The sequence below is a fragment of the Lepidothrix coronata genome, unplaced genomic scaffold (assembly GCF_001604755.1).
Source record: "Lepidothrix coronata isolate B3197 unplaced genomic scaffold, Lepidothrix_coronata-1.0 Scaffold13, whole genome shotgun sequence".
NCBI lineage: Eukaryota > Metazoa > Chordata > Aves > Passeriformes > Pipridae > Lepidothrix > Lepidothrix coronata.
Genome location: NW_016690193.1, coordinates 4,422,654 through 4,436,237, shown reverse-complemented (window position 1 = coordinate 4,436,237; position 13,584 = coordinate 4,422,654). Strand labels below are relative to the sequence as shown.

The window sequence follows — 13,584 nt, the reverse complement described above, 5'->3', positions numbered from 1 at the left end:
TCTGAATAGCTGTGGTCTTTCCTTCTGGGATGGCATAGACAATGTAAGGAGTTTTCCTCAGAAATAATATAGGTTGTACTCTTAACAAGTGGCTTTCTCCCTCAGTTTCTGGAGGCTTTAATCTGATTATCCTGATGTCTCCAGGCATCAAGTGGCATACCACTGTAAAGTTTATCATGGTTGATGCTGATGGACAATTAAAATTATTTTGTTTTGTTTAGATGAGGGGCACTTAAAGTGCATACTCTTGATTTTCAAGTCCTTTTTATGTCACTGAAATAAAGCTAGAGAGATTAGTCTTAAAGAATATCTTAGACCCAGACAAGTTTATCCCCAAGAAAATGAATCTTCTCCAATATCACCTCCAAAAAAAAAAATCAAATGGGATTTTCCTTTTTTTTTTATCAAGCTAGGCTGAAAAATGGTTACATGATGTTTTGAAGAGTCTCATAAGCACTTTCTTCACAAACAGGAGTGGAATTTCTATAGCGGTGAATGTGTCACAAGTCTTCTTCTGAGACATTTGAGCCATTGTGGTTTCTTCTGTTTCCTTTCCTCTGAAACTGTTCTGTTTCTTAGAAAACATTAACTGAAGTGTAGCCTTTAGGAATTTCTGAGAGCAGCTCTTACATCAGAATAATTTTGACACCAGTAATTCTCTATCCACTGCTTCTACAGCAAAAGTATTTTGAACTGTATTGATGCCCTTTCTATGTTACATATTCTGAACAGCCAAAGGTGTGCTCTACTTGTCTTTTCAAGCACTGAAGTTAATTAACCATACTTTAAAGAAGACTTTCAACCATTATAGGGGGATTTATTATGTTGTAGAATCATAGAAAGTATAGTAGGAAATTACTCAAAGACGTGAACTACTCTGTTCTCTGATACAGAAGGGGAATCAATTGTGCCAAAATCTGACATTTGTAATGTTCTTAAAAGCCATCAGGGGTAACGATTTTGCAAACCCTCTCAATAATCTGAACAAGTCCTGGCAATTGGAAAGGTTTTATTCATATTCATGTTTGCTGAAATTTTTTGAACTTATTACTTCTTAACCCAGTAACAGTAGAAGTAAGACAAAGGCAACCCCCCTATTATTTACATATTTGAAGACTGTTATCTTGGTAATTCTTAGCGTGATATCTTTATAATAAGGAACTCTGGTTCTTTCACATGTTCCTCCTAGCTGGTGTACCTCAAACTTGATTATTTATTCCACTCTACACTTGAGTCTTTCAGTTTACTCTCTGTCATCTTGAAGTGTATTCCTTCTGCCACTGTCTGTTTTTCTTCCTCTGTATACAGAATGTGATAATTTTTAAGTGTTGTGCTGAAGACCACCTGCCAGCTTTGAAATCCTTATGTTCAAGACATAGATTGATACACAAGAGTTAATCTTTGCTACTTATCTTAGAAAATAAAAAAATAAAAAGCACTTATGCTATCTCAAGTTTGGGATATAGATAGTCATGGCATTGTTACTGAAAAGGCCATAGAAAACTGAATTTGAATTCCAATGAAATTAATACACAACTTAACTATGTTTGATGCTTAGATGTAATGGAGAATTATTACCTAGAACATTGAAACAATGACTACAGATTTCCAAGAACATTTCACATTTAATGTGGAGATGTCTAGTTGTACTTGTAGTCTCAATAATTTTCATTTATTATTTTTGATAGAATAATAGTTGGGGTGAGGGAGCTCACTGCAGCAGAAAGAGCCAGTGTTTTACCTGTGTGTCAGTCAGATACATAAATTGCTGCAGCTGTTGCCCGATTTGGATATAGATGGAGGGCTAGATGAGGGACAAGAGTCTCTTCTGGCATGGCAGTCTCACTGTCATGTACCAAGGAGCACACAGCCACTTTCTCTCTATCCCTCTACCAGTAAATGTGCTTTGTTTTAGGAAATTGCCAACATGGCAATGATCGGTGAAAACTTAGCTGTTCATGTGGGGGGTGATGTTACACAGAAGAAGGACATGATGGAGAGCTTGCTGGAATTCTGTCATGTGTTCACTGGAGGTGACCATAGATGTTAGGAATTTCATAACTGCATTTGTGCATGTTTTTCCCTGGATATGTGTCACATCTTGGGATTTTTTATTTTTCTTTTAATAAACTAGGTACAATCACAGTGAAAGAGCCAAAGTTTCTTGATTATGAAGTTAAGTGTAAAATACATCTTACAGTTCTGGCTGAAAATAGCTTGAATTCAGCGCTCTGTGGAGTGACAGTTTTGATTCAAGATGTCAATGACAACGTACCTAAATTTGAACAAAGCTATTACAAAGCATCAGTATGGGAAGGCCAGAGTCCCAAAATGGACATCGTACAGGTAAGTGGAAGTATATCTTCCCAAGCCCAGTGCTGTAGTTAAAAAGAAGTTTGGCTGATCTGTTCATGACTACAATCCTGCTAGGTCTGTTCTGGACCACTGTCTTTTAAAAACTGAGAATGAGGTTCTTGATGTTGCTACTACTTTGCTTGGATATCTAAAATATTAAATTAAGTTTTTTTTCTAGATGAAATTTCAGATCTTCCATTCAGGTTTAAGTTGAAAGAGAATCCTGTATCTTCTTGATAGTTGTCCAGCTGGACTTTAAATTCTCTTTTTAAAAAATTTATGTTTCTATCGTCAAGCAGTTGAAAGATACTATTGAAATCTGTGGTTCTGGTTACAATGGAGGCTGGATCTTGTACTAATGCATCTACTGAAAGGGCTGTACTAATACAAAGAATACTTTCTACTCATCAGACTAGTAGAATCAAACCCAAGTGTTCAGTTTAAAATCTGATGCCTAAAGAGCAGCTTGTCTTAATTTAAATGTGCAAACACTTCTTCCTCTGAATGGATCCATTCTCCCAAAGTGTTTCCATCTGGCCATGTTAGAGCAAAAGAATACATCAGTTGGTCTAGAAGAACACATAATTTCCTCAGTGTATGTTCTTGCATTGCAAGTCAGGTCACAGTGAGGGTCATGTTAGGTACTAAAGATATTCTTTCTCTAGAGAATAAATAAATGGAATGCTACAAATGCCTCCAGGGCAAAGTGATTAGAAACTGATGGACATTGTATTTAGAGAAACATATGTCCAGGAATGAAAAAAAATCAAAAGGCAGTCAAGCCAGATGTCTAATCAAAATTTTATGACAGAATACATTCTATTATGTTTCCTTTATTCAATCTGACTGGTTACTTCTGCTGTGGTTTGGATCCCATACTCATTATAATGCTTGTTCAGCAACCAGAAAAATACAAAGATGACTCTTCAAAGAGTCAGAGGAGTCTTTGAGAAACCTGTTCATTGCTGATGGATGTTAGTTATTCTGTTGGTTTTATAGATTGCTTCTGCCCTTTTTATGTTTTCTGGTTTGTATTTTTAAAAGGTAATTAACTATTCTATGAAAGATCTGAAAGCTTAATAGTTTAATTATTTTATGCTTTGTCTGTTTGTATAGCAGCAATACTTTAAGGTCAGTCCTGTACCACTGAGAAAGTGCATATTTGTGTACTAAACAGGGACAGCATTCTAACAGCAACGTAATAGTAAAATTATTATATTCAGCCCTAACACTTTCTTTAGCTGAATTTCAGATTACTCATTCATGTGCAGCCCATTGCAGTTCATAAGCAGATTTTGTGACCTCACATGACACTCATGCTGGGGACAAAGACGATGATTTATTTAAATCTGTGCGGTTGAAAGGGAAGTAACCAGAAATATCTGACTAGTATAAGTTTTTTTTTCTGAAATTGCATTCTGCAGTTTTTAATTAAGCCTCACGTTTGCTCACAAACAGGTATTTGCAACTGACCTTGACAGTGGGCTGAATGGAGAAATGGAATACTCAATTTTATCTGGTAATGAAAATGCAACATTTCTAATTGATTCAGCACGAGGAATTCTAGCAACAAATACAGGCCTAGATCACGAAAACACTTCATCTTACAGGTTTGTATGCAAGGCTCTCATAAAAATGTATTTTTCTTTGTTCACTCTAACTTGAAAATGCTCATATTACATATTTCATATTTCATAGTTTCCTGTTGATATCCATTACCCACAGAACCTGGGTGCAAGCCAGACAGCACTGAGAACAGCACTAAAGCTGCCCATCTGTACTATGGATTCTTGCATACTTATCAAATTTAGAGAAAGAAATAGTCTTGTTTAATCAATGGCAACACTTACTGACATAAGTGAGTGTTATGATTCACTAAGGAACAATGACAGTTCCGGGATTTTAGTTTATGAAGAACTTTATAGCCATTCCCTCTCTGGAAACATTCTTTATAAATATGGAAAGACACAGAGAAAACATCAAATCAGATCCAAGAAATAGAGATATGTTCTGGTTTTAGATTAGAATATACTTAAATTTTCTTCTCCATAATCTGATAAAGATGCTTTTGTAAACTGTTTCCAGCTATAAGCTGTCTTGCACTAAATATTTTTTCCTGTTTTTCAAGAAACTGTGCATAAATATGGTCAAGTGGACATAATAATTTTTCTTTGCAGGTCATACCATAATTGGAATTAGAAAGCAAATAAATCATGCCTTGAAGACAAATATGAGTATGCAGATTCATTAATAGACCCTTTTTAAGTACCACAGTCTCCACAAAAAGTAGATTTCTTGTATGTGTCAGTAGAAATTACGGGGTTTTTTACATATGGTTGTGGCATCAGTTAAAATATTTGCAAGTTTTCCTGTCCTCTGGGACCTCAAAGTTTTAAACATCCAATAAGAATTCTTATGTATGAGAATAACTTGTAGAAAATGACATCAGAAAGATTGAGAGAGTATGTGGGGGGGTTTCTTAGTATCAGTGTAGTTTAATAAAAATGTCCTAAAAAATATATGTTGTTTTAACATAATATATAGGACACTTAATTTGAAGTTTATTTTTCAGTTTTTCACTGAATCAGAAACACCAGTTCTGATTTTTAGTAATTTAAATAGTGTAACACATTTTATTTGTAACTAGGTACTTTAAAAGAACACTTGAATAAATCCTTCAATGGAAGGATGTTTACTGCTGGTGAAATATTGAGCATATGAGCATAATAATTCTCATATCTGTCTTTAACTGGCAACCTGATTTATTTCAGCATTTATGCTGGAATTCTAGCCTTTCAAACTGACAGTATATTCAAGGAATATGAAGCTTCATATTCCTTCTCTTTATAATTAGTTATTAATCTGTGTTAATCACATTTTTATTAATCTGTATTAATCACATTGTTAGGTGAAAAGTGAATAGCAAAAGAAGCTTTCAAAACTGTTTTCCTGTTTGATTTCAAAATGTTACCATCAGTTCTTTCAAATTTGCAAGGAGTTGTTTATTTATCTAAATTGGACATTTTCACCCCCAGAAGATCTAAGTCCCTTATAATAGGACTTATAATGGAAGTGTTGACAGAATTTTAATGCCTTGGCTAAGATGTTTTTATGAGAGGTTTTTTTCCTGAAACCTTAGAAAGTGATTATTTTTAGTAAAATATTTCCATATGTATACCTTAACAATATTCATTCTAGAAAAAATACACTTTCTGTATGGAATTTTGCATGGTCACTGATTGAATACTGGTCTGCAATTCAAGTTATGTCTTCTGTCAGTGTCAAAAACCACAAGGACACCCAGAGCAGAGCTGGTGTGGTTCAGGAATGGAAGTGCTGCAATCCATAGCTTGAGTTACAGCCTTGGTATTCCATGTTATCATGTGAACATTTAGGAAGTAACATCTATTTGACACTTTAAACAGAAACTTTGACTTAGAAGAAAGGAGAAATAACGCATTCAAAAGATCTTCAGGGAGACCCATGCAATATGGTGTGACATGTAAACAATTGTTATTGCATAAAACATTTAATTGAGATGCCCAGCTTTGACCTGTATATCCCTTAGCTTCTTTTTTTGTCTGATCTTTACTACCCTTTGTAATGCAGGTGTACTATGGAAGCGTACAGGCCAACTCTTCTAATCTGGCAGTGAGATTCTGGTCCCGCTAAAATCAGCGGGAACCTTGCCATTGTCAAATGGTGCATGTATTCAGGGTTTTCATTTCATCACTTACATTTATAGTGTAATGGAGGGGCTATTCAATGTGTCTGCAGGCATTTTGGCTGAATGTTACTTTGGATGTTTTTGTATTACCCCGTTTTCACATCCCTGTTTTCTCTTTATAAACAATGAAGAGAGATAGGTTCCTCCAAAGGATAATTCAGTGCTTACATTTTAAATCCTGCTCTGAATTACCAACTGAAAAACTGTGTCTTATTTAAAAGAGTTGTTTAACCACCTGCATTTGGTATGTAACTGGATGAAATGAATACAGAAAAACACTTCCTTTTCTTTGTGTGATTTTAATATATTTGTGCCCTGTAGAATCTCCTGGACATTTTTGCTCAAAGATGAAAAAATAAAACTCTGGATAGTCAACCTTACAGAAAGAAAGATGGAATTTCAGAGTTGCCATGAGGAACAGAAATGACTAATCTTTTTGGTTTTAAAATTTCCCCTGCTTATAACATTGGTGGATAATTCAGTGATTTCTGACCAAAAGTGACAATTACTGCTTCCTTTAATTGTAGGTTGGTTGTACAAGCTGCTGATAAAGGAAACCCCAGACTCTCTGCTACAAGTATTGTGAGGATAGAGGTGTTAGATGTTAATGACAACGCTCCAGTTTTCCAACTGCTAGGTGAAGTGGAGGTCCCAGAAAGTAAGTGTGATAGTACAGCTAAGTTTTGTTAAGGCTGTGAATTGTGAGATAATGGTAGTGCTTTTGGTGATTGGTGTAACTAAACAACTTTAGTAAAAAGGCTAATGGATAGTATTAAAGCTGAAATATCAAAATTAATTGTGTTTTGCTTTTGTTCTCAGAGGCATTATTCTTACTCTTTAGACATTGTGTTTAGGAATAGTTTGGAACAAAACCATAGGCAATTCAGAAAGAGAAAAAATCTGCAGAAATACAACTGTAATCTGTTCATTTTGAACTCCAGTATCATATCCTTCATATGTCTTCAATTTCCACTTTTTTCCAATAAAAATGCTTGGTGGTAAAACTAGCATTGCTAGAAATGAGACATTTTGAATTTCATTGTGATGAAAGAAATAATTTCTGTAAATTTGAATGAAGTGTTAAAATGCTCTATAACTTGAGCCAGTTGATGATCATAAATAGGAGGACCCAGGACCTCCCAAGTTCTCATCCCAGCACACATCTGGTATGTTGTGTGATGTTAGCTCAGCATTTGCAGATCTTGAGTCTTAAGCCCGTAACTTTCAAATACAGGCATCATATATGTGAATGCGTTAAGATACACAACGGAAAATTTATAAAGACTTAGGTGTTGAAACCCCAGTACTTCTGTTAAGAAAAGATATCAAGGCTGTCTTTCTAGTGATATGTTTTAGCCTTTCCTAAATTTAGCTCCCACTGGTAATGACAGGTACAGAATTCATGGATGCACAGCAGCTGTAAATAGTAGTTACTTATTTAGCTTTTTGTATGCCGTTTAAGAACAGTTGTTTTAGGATATGATACAGTATTTTTGAGGCCTCATGCCCCAGGCATGCAAATGGGAAATGGTTTAGCTTCTGTTAGTTCCAGGCTTTGTTAAATGATCACTAATAGGTTCAGTTTGCAGTTACCGGTACTGTCAATTTAGCCCATGACAAAGCTGTCTGTATCCAGTTTCTCAACCTCATAGGGTTATACCTTGATAGACCTTAATATTTTTGTGCCATGTAGGTCTGTCTGGAGGTCTCCTTTCTCTCTAGTGGCCTCCTCCTTTGGAAAAGCTTCAGAATTGCATTTGCTGGTTCTACACAGACCAGGGGGCTCTGATGCCTCAGTTAAATATTCTTGTGGAGGTTTGTGACATTGTTCAGTAAATTCATGTCACCTAAATGCTCATGGAAAACCATGTAAGTTCCTGTTGGTAGCAAAGAAACAGTTATGACTACACTTGATCTGAGAAAGTCTAGAGAAAACCCAAATTAAAACTGGGATACAGCACATACCTTTGAAGAAATCCACTACTGTTTCCATAGTGTTTCTGGATACTGTGCTTATTGTAAAACACAAATTTAAAATACATCAAAAGCTATACTGAAAGTTTACATATATCAAAGATTCAATATTACAAAATAGGCAAAATCCTCAGAAATTGTAACATCATCTTTTAGCTATGACTTATTCTCAAAATTATTGTTTCAGATGCCCAGCCTGGTTTTATAGTGACTCGGGTGTCAGCAAGTGATGCAGACTCCAGGCCAGCACTTCAGTTTGGTTTTATTTATGATAATGGTCCTGGAATGAAATTTGCCATCGATCAACACACTGGTGTAGTCACAGTAGTGGAACCATTAGATTTTGAAGAAACTGCTGTTTATAAGCTGAAAATCATAGTTTCAGATTCTGTGCATCAAACAGAAGCAGAACTCACTATCCTTGTTTTGGACATCAATGATAACCCACCAGTCTTTACTCAGGATTCATATAAGGTGAGAACATGGCAAATGGACAACAAACACGTTATAGATATCTTTCTGTATATGATGATAAATAGTAAGAGTACTTGTTTATATTTGTCTTAAAAATGCATTTGAGCACTGAGAAGAAAGGTCTCTGCAAACTATTTCCGAGCAGAAACAGAGCAGAGCTCTTCTGGGAAACCCCAGCCTCTTCCTAAGAATTCTGCTAAAAGAACTGAGGGAATTGTTCTGTTTTAATGTTTGTGGTTTCTGACTTCAGAAGGCAAGTGATGTGAATGCTAGCTGTATTCCATATACCATGCATTCATCACTAGGAGTTACGGGATATTATCCAAACCAGTGGGGAGCAGGGTTCAGTGTTCAGAACTTCCTTCTTCTGAGAGAATGGTGAAGAAGTTGATACATTTATTCTGGCCCTGTTACTACAGCATGAATTTCTTCATTTTCAGTTACACAGCTCCACAGAGGTGTAGCAAGTGCCCCTATGGTAGTTCATGCACTTAGTTTGTAATGTGTAACCCTGCCTTACAGTAGTGGCGCTCATCTAGGGAGTGAGGCATAGGAGTTCTGACTTCCCCAGTTTTCCCTACTGGACTGAGGAGGGTGCAGAGCTCAGCTTTTGGACTTTTGGACAAGCATTTGAACTGCTATACTGTTGTAGAAATCAAATTGTCTAACAGTGAAACAAAGCAGTTTTAGTGACTATGGACAGCTATGGGCCACTGAGGTGATTTAAGAAATTAGAGCATCTATAAAACAGAGTCACAGATTTCACAGAATATTGAGTTGGAAGGGACTCACAAGGATCATCAAGTTCAACTCTTAAATATGTGGCCTGTATGGGGATTGAACACGCAACCTTGGTGTTATTAGACCATGTTCTAGCCAACTGACCTAATCTCAGAGTCATTGAGTTATAGAATAATTTAGGATGGAAGGGACCTTTAAAAATCATCCAGTCCAACTGCCTGACCAATTCATGGGCAGACCAAAAGCTAAAGCATGTTTTTAAGGGAATTTTCCAAATGCCTCCTAAACACTGACAGGCTTGGGACATTGACCATCTCTCGAGGAAGCCTGTTCTGGTTTGACCACCCTCTCGGTAAAGAAGTGCTTCTGAACGTCCAGTCTGAACTTCTCCTGGCACAGCTATTGAGCCATTCCTACGTGTTGTGTCACTGGGTTATCAGGGAGAAGAGCTCAGAACCTCCTCCACTTCTCTTCAGGAAGCTGCAGAGAGCAATGGGGTCACCTCTAAGCCTCCTTTTCTCCAAATGAGACAAGCCCAGAGTTCTTAGACACTCCTCATCGGACATGCCTTCCAGCCCTTTCAGCTTTGTTGTCCTCCTCTGCACACATTCAAGAACCTTCACACCCTTCTTAAAAGGGTGGGGCCCAGAACTGCCTACAGCACTCAGGGTGAGGCCACACCAAGGCTGAATGCAGTGAGACATTCACCTCTGTTGACTGTCTGGTGATGCTGTACCTGATGCAGCCCAGCGTAGAGTTTACTGCCTCTGCAGCCAGGGCACACTCTTGACTCACATTGAGCCTGCTGCCAACCAGCACCCCAGATCCCTAAAACAGTATGGAATGCTTCACAAATTTGCGTGTCATCCTTGCACAGGGGTCATGCTAACTTCTCTGTGTCATTGCAGTTTTACTATCTGTGCTGCCAAAGTGAGCGTGATATCACACAAGACTCTCAAGAGCAGGCTGCTAAAAGGGTTTTGCTGACTTAATCAGCCGTAGGACTGTGGGGCGTGGTCTAAGGTTTAGCAGAGGTAACAACTTGGAGTTAGGGCTTGGAATGGGAGAGAGACAAAACCTGGAGCTTCAGGTTAAGGTCAGCTGCAATAAAAGTGCCACAGGAGAAATTGGGTGCCAGAGCAGTTGTTTCCTTAGGACTTGTTGGTGTGGGACTAGGCCTGTGCAGCTTGGGCTGAGGCCCAGGGGAGCCTAGAGCATGGATAGTTCAGCCTGCAGAAGAGAAAGCTCAGTCTTACCGATTTGTGTAAATAATAATGGGGAGAAGTAAAGATGGGCAAGCCAGATGGGCAAGCCACACTCCACTCTGGGGTGTCCAGTGACAGGACAAGAAGCAGTGGGCACAAATCAAAGTACAGGAAATTCTATTAAACATCAGGAAACACCTTTCTCTTTTTTTTTTTTTTTTTATTTTTAAACCTCTAGCAGTGACTAAGTATTGGCACAGGTTGCTCAGATCGGTTGTAGAGTCTTTGTCTCTGGAGATATTCAAAACACATCTGTACACAGTCTTGGGCACCCTGCTGTAGGTGACCCTGCTCTGAGCAAGGGTTGCACAAGATGATCTCCAGAGGTGCCCACCAGCCTCAGCCATTCTGCAATCCTGTGAACTGAGCTGTTTTTTTGATCTGGTGCTTTTTGTGTGTGGTGGACGTCCTCAGAGCCAAAAATATGAGGCACAACAGAAGACTTGGATTGGATAATGCTTCATTTATAAATATCAGACAGATTTATTCAAGAAATAAGTCTAAACATTTGGCTTAGTAAAGAATTTTCAATCTATGAGCAAGTGCAGGCACAGTGGTTTAGTCACTTAGATACCTGTAAAACTTTCAGGTGCCTGAGTTGTCAGGATTTGTGTAAAATTTCCACTTGTACTCATAAATCTACATTCTGGAAAAAAATGCACTATTAATGCTCAAGTGATTTTTAGACTTTAGTTTTCTTCAACCCTCCTATGTGTCTGATTTTGGATAATAGTTTAGGCAAGTACTTTCTTCTGCAAGTGCTAGGAATTTTTTTGTAGATCGGAGCAGACATTATAGGCAGCATTATTAACTGATGCAAAACAGTGTAGCTCTATTGACCATGTTAACATAAACAGCTGAGCTTCTCTTTTCCACAAGCCTTATGTTTGGATGTGTTGCTTGGAGAGCAAGATACAGTGCTGCTTTTTGGTCAATGATATGTATAATTCCCTATTCATCATCCTGTATTTTTACCCTTTTATTATCCTTTCAAGTGTTTTCATATTTATACTCCTTATATATAGTTTAATATATATGTATGGTTATTATATACATATAATCTCTCTGTTTAAATTATTTAAACTAACACTTCAAGTTATGACAGAGGTAGCTGCTATATAATGCTGTTCATTTGAAATTAGATTTATACTTTGGAAGGAAACTTTGGTCACAAAAGTACTGTATCTGGACTTCAAATAATGAAAATTGTTAAAAAGGGAATGTGCTTTCTTGGTTTTCTAGAGGAAAAAAGGGAGAATTTTGAAATACTAAATTCTAGGAATAATCCAATGCTCTAGTGCTGGAATTTTCAGGGTGCATGTATTGGGTTTTTTTTAGTGGTTAAGCATATATTCCAGACAGAGACTGCAGACTGTATTCCATATATGGAAACGAAGGTGTTTTTGAAAGCAAGAAGAAAAGCTATTAGTTGCAGTCTATTAATGTAATTTTGAAAAAAGTGATTCATTTATTCTCTGAACTCACTGTCATAATGAGCTGGATGGATTTTACTACTGCTTAAAGTGTACTGTGAATTTTGGCTGTATTAAAGGCATAGTTTTCAATATCTCAGCTCTTTATAGTTTTGCCCCAGAAGAAAATGGGTAAGTAAAACTTTCCAAAGCTGGGAACTGTGTGTGTTTTTTTCTAATAAGATCAAATAAAGGCAAATGTATACTTTTTATGTTTCAAATATTTTATTAAGCTCTATTTTTGCTTTATATGTCAGGTGAACTTGTCAGAGCTTATTTCTATGGATGCCACTGTTCTGACAGTCTGTGCAACAGATAGAGATTCTGGGCATAATGGAAGGATTTTCTACAAAATCCTCTCTTCTTCTGAGGGATTTTCCATTGATCACAAGAATGGTGAGTCTGTAAGCATGGCTTATTATTTCAGCTTTTTTAGTGTAAATTGAAGAGTCCTATTGCTTCCTCACCTGTTGCCAGCGATTAGTTGAGTTCTGGAAATTTTTGGTGGCCAAAGTCCATGCATATGTTTTGGCTAAATCTGCCGTTATCAGTGAAGAACTGATCGCATCAAAGACTGGAGTTCTCAGTTTGTCCCAGAACCATGCATATTTTTGCTGCTCTAGATGCAGTATATGTATTTGATACTTTATTGTTGTGGGGAGGCCTTGGCTTCACAGTGTTAGCTATGAGTTCTTAGAATCACAAAATAGTTTGGAAGTGATCTTTAAAAGGCCATCAAATCCAACCCCTTGCAATGAGAAGGGGCATCTTCAACTAGATCGGGTTGCTCAGAGTCGTGTCCAATCTGACCTTGAGTTTTTCCAGGGATGGGATATCTACCACCTTTCTGGGAAATGTGTTCCAGTGTTTCACCACCCTCATAAAAAAAAATAGTTCCTTATATCTACTCTGGCTTTACCCTATTTTACTGTAAAACCATTACCCCTTGTCCTATCACAACAGCCTGTCTGTCCCCATCCTTCTTATAAGCCTCCTTTATGGCCACTGTGAGGTCTCCCTGGACCCTTCTCTGGGCTGAAAAATCCCAACTATCTCAGCCTTTTATCACAGGAGAGGGGCTCCAGCCCTCTGATCATTTCTGTGGCCCTCTTCTGGATTTGTTCCAATAAGTCTGTATCTTTACTGTGCTGAAAAATCAGAGCTGGACACAGTACTCCAGGTGGGCTCCAGCAGGAGCAAAGTTGAGGGACTGAATCACCTCCCTCAACCTGCTGACCACACTTTTTTTAACACAGCCCAGGATGCAGTTGCCCTTCTGAGCTGTGAGCACACATTACAAGTTCATGTCCAGTTTTTTGTGCACCAGTATCCCCAAGTCCTCCACAGGGCTGTTCTGAATCCCTTAATCTCCCAGCCTGAATTGGTATCAAAGTTTGCCTCAACTCATGCGCAGGACCTTCCACTGAGCCTTGTTGAACTTCATGAGGCCCCACTTCTTGAGCTTGTCCATGTTCCCTCTGGATAGTATCCCATCCCTCAGGCATGTCAGCTTCACCACTCAGTTTAGTGTCATATGCACACTTGCTGAAGGTGCACTTGATCCCATTGTCTGTGT

General features: G+C 37.8%; 1 protein-coding gene across 3 annotated transcripts in view; it reads left to right on the top strand.

The window, feature by feature from the left end:
* DCHS2 (dachsous cadherin-related 2) overlaps positions 1-13,584 on the top strand; it is a 109,860-nt gene that overhangs the window by 92,252 nt on the left and 4,024 nt on the right. For all 3 annotated transcript variants that reach the window (XM_017805972.1, XM_017805973.1, XM_017805971.1), the window contains exons 15-19: positions 2,135-2,346; positions 3,814-3,965; positions 6,610-6,740; positions 8,244-8,530; positions 12,266-12,404. In XM_017805972.1, the coding sequence (XP_017661461.1) occupies positions 2,135-2,346; positions 3,814-3,965; positions 6,610-6,740; positions 8,244-8,530; positions 12,266-12,404 (921 nt within the window). The remainder of the gene's footprint in view (positions 1-2,134; positions 2,347-3,813; positions 3,966-6,609; positions 6,741-8,243; positions 8,531-12,265; positions 12,405-13,584) is intronic.